The sequence below is a fragment of the Papaver somniferum genome, chromosome 9 (assembly GCF_003573695.1).
Source record: "Papaver somniferum cultivar HN1 chromosome 9, ASM357369v1, whole genome shotgun sequence".
In the NCBI taxonomy this organism is placed as follows: Eukaryota; Viridiplantae; Streptophyta; class Magnoliopsida; order Ranunculales; family Papaveraceae; genus Papaver; species Papaver somniferum.
Window position 1 is genome coordinate 156,072,534 of NC_039366.1, and position 6,918 is coordinate 156,079,451.

The 6,918-nt window shown below is 36.5% G+C and overlaps 1 protein-coding gene across 1 annotated transcript; it reads left to right on the forward strand.

The window, feature by feature from the left end:
• Positions 1-1,893: 1,893 nt before the first annotated feature.
• LOC113313308 (60S ribosomal protein L35-like) lies at positions 1,894-3,752 on the forward strand. The gene is made up of 4 exons (XM_026562063.1): positions 1,894-2,004; positions 2,126-2,261; positions 2,379-2,535; positions 3,445-3,752. The coding sequence occupies exons 1-4, from the start codon at positions 2,001-2,003 to the stop codon at positions 3,517-3,519; spliced, it is 372 nt and encodes a 123-aa protein (XP_026417848.1). The 5' UTR covers positions 1,894-2,000; the 3' UTR covers positions 3,520-3,752.
• The last annotated feature ends 3,166 nt before the right edge of the window (positions 3,753-6,918 follow it).

Below are 6,918 nucleotides of genomic sequence, written 5' to 3' on the forward strand. Positions count from 1 at the left end.
TACCGGTTTCAAGGTCTCCCAATAAGGAACTATAATCACCCATTTACAATTTGCCGATGACCTTATTGTTTTTCTCAAAGATGATGAAGTGCATATTCAAAATCTGAAACATATCTTAACAGCTTTCGAGATGATATCTGGTCTAAAAGTGAATTACAAGAAGAGTACTATTGTTGGTCTTGGTCATTTGCACAATGGAGATGTTTGTGCAGATATTTTTGGTTGTTCTAGTTCTTCTCTTCCCATGAATTATCTTGGTATTCCAATTGGCAGTAAGTCTAAAAGTAAGTTGGTTTGGTCTAAGATTATTCTAAGAGTGCAGCAGAAATTACCAGCATAGAAAAAGACTTACTTATCTAAAGGTCAGAGGATCATAATGATTCAAAGTGTGTTTGCTAGCTTACCAATTTACTATTTATCCATGTTTCAAATGCCAGTTTCAGTGGTTAAAGAACTGGAAAGAATAATGAGAAGATTTCTATGGGGTTCTACAAACACTGTGAAGAAAAGAAGTTGGGTTTCATAGACAAAAGTTAATCTACCAAAATGTAGAGGGGGAGTAGGCATAAAAAAGTTGCAGATTGTTAATAAAGCTTTACATGCCAAGTGGATTTGGAGATATGGGTCTGAGAAGAAAGCTCTTTGGAGAAGAATCATTAATCAAAAATTTGGAAGTGAGTTTGATGCTTTGTTCCCAAAACAAATTAATAGAGCAGTTTGTAACAGTCTTTGGTTAGGAATTCTCAAAGCTAGAGATTTTGTTAAAGATGACACAATTCTTACTGGGAGAAGTGGCAATTCAATTCTCTTTTGGGAAGATGTTTGGGTGAGAAATTCTAATCTCAAAAAGTTGTTCCCAAGTCTATTTAAGATTGCTAAAACTAAACAGGCTCTTGTGAAGGATGTGGTTTCTGTTGCTGGAGCATGAGACTTCAAATTTTTCTATAAATTTAAAGGATCATGAAATTTTTCAGGTGGCTAATTTGCTACAGCTTATTGGTGAACCTCCTGTGAATGCTCTTGATGATATCAGAAAATGGAGGTATGGAGATTCTTTCACAGTTTCAAATGCATATAATGCCTTGGAAGTTGATGGTCTGCTGAGATTTCCACATAAACAGTTATGGAATTCTAAAGTGCCTTTAAATGTTTTTTTTTCCTTGTTTGGACTTTATGCTATAGAGGTGTACAAACTCTAGATATCTTGCACAGAGCTGGTCTGGTTCAAGACTCAAATTGTTTGTTTTGTGGTCAGTGTGCAGAGACAAATGAACATTTGTTCCTTCACTGTAACACTGTGACTTGTATTTTTCTTGGTAGTTTGGGCATTAAATGGAGCTTTTCTGGTGATGTGGAGACTAATCTTTGGGAACGGGGAGTTAAGAAAACAACTACCAGATGAAAGAAAATTTGGAGCTTATTACCATTTGCTATTTGGTGGACCATTTAGAAGGAGCGAAATAACAGACTTTACAAAAATCGTGTTAGAACATCATCTCAGTTAATTACAGCAGTGAAATATTTGTTGTATACTTGCGCTTTAAGCTCTGATATTTTCTTAGGCATTTCTCTTTCAACAATCATTTGTAATTGGGATGCAGTGATCCACCGAGTCCTTTTCTGAGTTTCTTGTCACAGCTTTTGTGATAGAAATCCTCTTTTTATAAAATTTTCCATTTTCAGTCAAAAAATAAATAAATAAGTACTATCGTGCTGGTTCGTCGAATACCAGAAATGCCATCTTTACGAGCATGTTTAGCTAACAAACTGGTACACCGAATTTTCATTTCAATTTATTTTACGGGCCTTGCTTGTAAGTTGGGAAGACCATGTCAATTGTTTGGCCCAGTATTATTACCACACCACGACAGCACACGTGTTTAGGGTTTAATAGTCAGGGTTCTTAAAGGACCATAACATTTCTCATCTCCTAGCAAGAAGTCTAGGGTTCCAAAATCGCAGCGAGGAGAAGTTCAGTGGAATAGGAAGGAGGCAAAGCAATGGGTATTTCGAACTTAAGCTCTCTCCTTCGATCTCCTTTTACGCTGAATCTTGCTAATGAGGGATAGACATCTGTTGCTAACTTTTGTTTGATTGGATCTGTTTTTTTTCTTCTTTTGTGTAGCGAGGATTAAGGTTCATGAACTCAGAGATAAGTCTAAGACTGATTTATTGAACCAGTTGAAGGATCTGAAAGCTGAACTAGCTTTACTCCGTGTTGCTAAGGTTACTGGTGGAGCTCCAAACAAGCTCTCTAAGATGTATAAATCCGTTCTCCTTTTTTTCTTTTTTTTTTTTTGCCTTATTCTTTTTCGGATAAATGTAGTTTTAGGGTATTCATTAGATCTGATTTGGTTTATTTTTTGTATGAATTCTAGCAAGGTGGTAAGGTTGTCGATTGCACAAGTTTTGACCGTGATTTCTCAAAAACAGAAGTCTGCATTGAGGGATGCTTACAAGGGTAAGAAGTTTTTGCCACTTGATCTTCGTCCTAAGAAGACTAGAGCTATCAGGAGACGTCTTACCAAACATCAGGTAATTTTGCTTAATTTTAAATCTTAGTCTTAGGTATTTGATTCCTCGGCTAATATTTAAGGTTTTAATTTGTTATGTCATAGGAAATTGTTTATTAGCGATCTTTTATTCAAATTTGTTGCATTTGTGTGATATTTATCTGTTGATTTATGTCATAGGAAATTGTTTATTAGCGAACTTTTATTCAAATTTGTTGCATTTGTGTGATATTTATCTGTTGATGCATGATAAAGTAATTGGCTTTATATCTAGAGAATCTTTATGGCTTATCTGTGTAGTAATAACATGAGCTGAGAACTTACCTTTAAAATATTATCGTCGGCGTTTTGAGGTGGTAGACAGAAGATGATTTATCATCTTTGGGTATGCTGTACTTTAACATGATCAATTTGTTCTGGACTGGAACTGGTTATGGTATCTTAGTTGATTCTTATGTTCTTCTAATGTTTTATGAGGTTTGGTTGTTCACATGCATGCTTCCTGCATAAAATTTGATATCGGCAATGTTATTGACAAAACGTTACCAGAAGAATGTGGCTACTGGTTGGTAAGAATTCTTACGTTCTTCTAATGATATTTGAGGTTTGGTTCTTCTCATGCATGCTTCCTGCATAAAATTTGATATCAGCAATGTTATAGACAAAACCTTACCAGAGTGTGGCTACTGATTTGGTAAGAACAGATTGCAACTATTATATAGAGAAACTGTTGATTGTTTGAATGTGTTGATTGTTTGAATGTAGTAATTTGATCTATGTTAACCATGATGTGCCATTATAACATCTGATGCTCAACTTCCAGATGCTGCATTTAACTCTAGACAATTCTTAGTCAAGCTACTTAATTAGTGCTTCTTCTTTTGTATCAAGATACATGACATTTACCTTTGATTCATCATCTTTATTTCAGCTGTCACTGAAAACTGAAAGAGAGAAGAAGAAGGAGATGTACTTCCCAATGAGAAAGTATGCAATCAAGGTGTAGGTTTAGCAAATCTGCTGGCGGAGAATTTTGTGTTATCTCTTTTATCTCCTTCCCTAGATATTGTTCTTAGATTTGACTCCATGGCTTGTTATGTTTGGAAGTATTTTGTACTTGTCCATCTATTTTGGTTTTAGGCACCGTATACAATGAATACCAGGGTATTTGAATCTTTATGGCTCTTTTAAGGCTCCCTTTTTTAAACTTTATTCTTTAATTCCATTGTATGTTAGATCTGTATTCTTCTTGGTTGAATCACACTAGACTTGTCAACTGATAGATTCGAGCTATTGGTTGATCCAGGCACTTGGATCCTAAGAATGAAGAAGAAATTTAAAAATGACCCCTCTTTGAAGTGTTGGCCTTCTATGTAGATGCTTTTGGAGACCATTGACAAAATAAATTTTTCTAGTCCTGTTGGAACTTTCCATAGGGTTAGTGAATTGGTTCTGTTGGAACTTGCAGCAGGAATAATGAATTAGTTAACAGTTTTGGTCTTAAATTACTGTAGAATAGTCCTGAATTCCTAAATTACTCATTTTTTGCCGAGGATATCCAATGATAATGACCTTAGTACATGAAGTCCTGATCTTAGTGTTGAGTTGGCTAGCTTCTCACTAAATTTAGAGCTTCTTGAAGATGATGCTTGTAGAAGGCAGGGTAACTAGTATTCTTCTTTCTTTTTTTTTGGGTACGAAGGCAATCAACCCGAGGACCAGCAGAGCAGCAATAGACCTGATTACAAGGCAGCTATATTAGCTTTTACTTCTCTAAATCTGCCTTGGTTTGCTGTTTCTTGCAGTGAGTTTGATTTTGTACGTTGCTACAGAGGTCAGAGATATCAATTACTCTGTGGGTAAATTGCCACATGGTGAAGTCAGAGAGAGTGTACATGAATCCCCTCATAATAGATGCTATAGATCCAGTAACGGGTAACTGCAAGCAGGCGCATGGATAGATTACTGAAGAAGTGGATCTGGGGAGCCTCCTTACTCACCTTAAGGTAGTTCAACTTGCTGGACGAGCATCATTAAGGGTAAGAATGCTATAAGAGATAGTCTTAGATGGTGCATTAGCAATGGTAAGGATGTGGACCTTTGGCATGACCCTCAGATAGGTAATTTACCAATCTCCGCTATTGTTAATATGGATGGTCTGAATGTGCCAGATATGAGAGTTAGTGATATCATAGATACTGATTCTAAGGATTGGAACTTAAGTACCATTGAGAACTTGGTGAATTCCCAAGTTTGCGAGCAAATTAAATCTATCCCTTTTCCTATAAGCGGAAATGTTAGGGACAAACCAATTTGGTCCGGTAATAAGCATGGTGAGGTTACAGTTAAGGAGGCTTATCATTATTTGAACTCCAAGAGTCCTAGTTTCCCTACAAGAAATCAGGAGTGGAAGTTCTCGAGGAAGTTTAAATGTCCACACAAAATTAAATTCTTTTGTGTCACAATAAAGTAAATCTTCAAGAGTCTCTTTACAAGAAAGGTTTGTGTAATCATCCTGGATGTTTGTTATGTGATCAAGATTTTGAAACTGCTTACCATCTCTTCTTCATGTGCAGATCTGTCTCGCCACTGTGGAGTAAGTGTTTTAAGTGGATTGGTTTTACCCCGATGATTGAAATGGTCTCTCCTTCCTCTTTTAAGACAATGTGTTCTTTTAAAGGAAGTGTAGGTGGCATAGAGTGGCACTACGTATTCCCTCTTTTCTGTTGTGGAATATATGGATAGGAAGGAATAAATTTGTGTTTGAAAAAATCCCAGTTGCATGCTCAGAAAGTGCTAGAGCAATTAGGTGCGCCAGGGAATATTATTTTATTGTGGATGGCAAGGAAGGAGCAAACAGTGAATACCAGGAGATTAATATCCCTTGGAGATTCAGATCCCCAAGAAATGATTTTTACAAACTCAATACTGATGGTGCTGCTATTGATGGTGCTATTGCAGGGATTGAAGGAATTATTAGAGCTGATGATGTAAAGTTTGTGGCATGTTACTGCAAACACATATTCTTCAATGGGTGAATAATGACACTGAGGTGTGGGCTATTCGTGACGGTCTCAGAATTGTTGTTGATATGGGTATTCAAAAGTTGGAGGTCGAGAGCGATTCTACCTACACCATCCAGCTATGTGAAGCGAAGATCAAACCCCCATGGAGGTTACAAGGTCTTGTTGAAGATATAAATCTGCTGAAGACAAAGTTCACGAGCGTTATGTTTGTTCATCAATAGAGAGAAGCTAATGGAGTTGCTGATTGCTTTGCAAAATCAGCAAGTAAAAAGGTTCTTGAAGGTCATTGGCTGCACACTGCACCAGATGTTATGAATAGTCTTTTGAGTCAGGATGTCGTTGGTAGAGCTTTACCACAGGTAGTTAGGATGTCGAGTCCTTAGTAGCTAGCCGTGTCTAGCATATCAAAAAAAAAAAAAAAAAAAAAAAAAACCATAAATTAAAATTTGGGGGATATTCTTAGTCGCCATGGTATTCATTGTCGACATGGTATTCATACTTTTACTATGCCGACACTGAGTTTTTCAAGTGTAAAAATGACTACAATAAAATAAAATAATAATAATTAAATTTCAGTACAATGAATGAAAAAGCGGGGGTCTAACAACCACACCCAATATTTCGCTTAGCAATCTGTATGGACTAACCCAATATTTCGCTTAGCAATCTGTATGGACTAACTCCAATATATTTTCAAGAGAATCAACTAGACAGTCAGACTCAATCTTGAGAAAAGTATATCCAAGAGTAATATCTCTATTTCTCAATTCAATCTGCAATCAAACAAATAGGAATTTGCGAGCCCGATTGAATATAAGAAATACCTTGGACGGTATCAAAAACCAATATCCAAGTGTCAATCAATATAATCAACAACCAAAGGTTGGATTTACAATTGATTGAACTTACTGTGATATTTCAATTATATAAACAAATATAATGCGGAAAAGAAATAACACAGACACCAGGAATTTTGTCAATGAGGAAACCTCAAATGCAGAAAATCCCGGGACCTAGTGCAGATTTGAACACCACACTGTATTAAGCCGCTACAGACACTAGCCTACTCCAAGTTAACTTCGGACTGGAATGTAGTTGAGCCTTAACCAATCTCACACTGATCAAGGTACAGTTGCGTTACTTACGCCTCTAGTACCATGCCGGATTCTGCGCACTTGATTCCCTTAGATGATCTTACCCACAACTAAGAGTTGCTACGACCCAAAGTCGAAGACTTGATAAACCAATCTGTCTTACACAGAAAAGTCTATTGAATAGATAAATCTGTCTCCCAAAAAAATACCTATGAGTTATGTTCCGTCTTTTGATAAATCAAGGTGAACAGGAACCGATTTATACACCAGATTTATATTCCCGAA

Coding starts and splice junctions, on each gene's coding strand:
- LOC113313308 (XM_026562063.1), top strand. Junction 2,262..2,378: donor CCAAACAAGCTCTCTAAGAT/GTATAAATCCGT, acceptor TATGAATTCTAG/CAAGGTGGTAAGGTTGTCGA. Junction 2,536..3,444: donor GACGTCTTACCAAACATCAG/GTAATTTTGCTT, acceptor TCTTTATTTCAG/CTGTCACTGAAAACTGAAAG.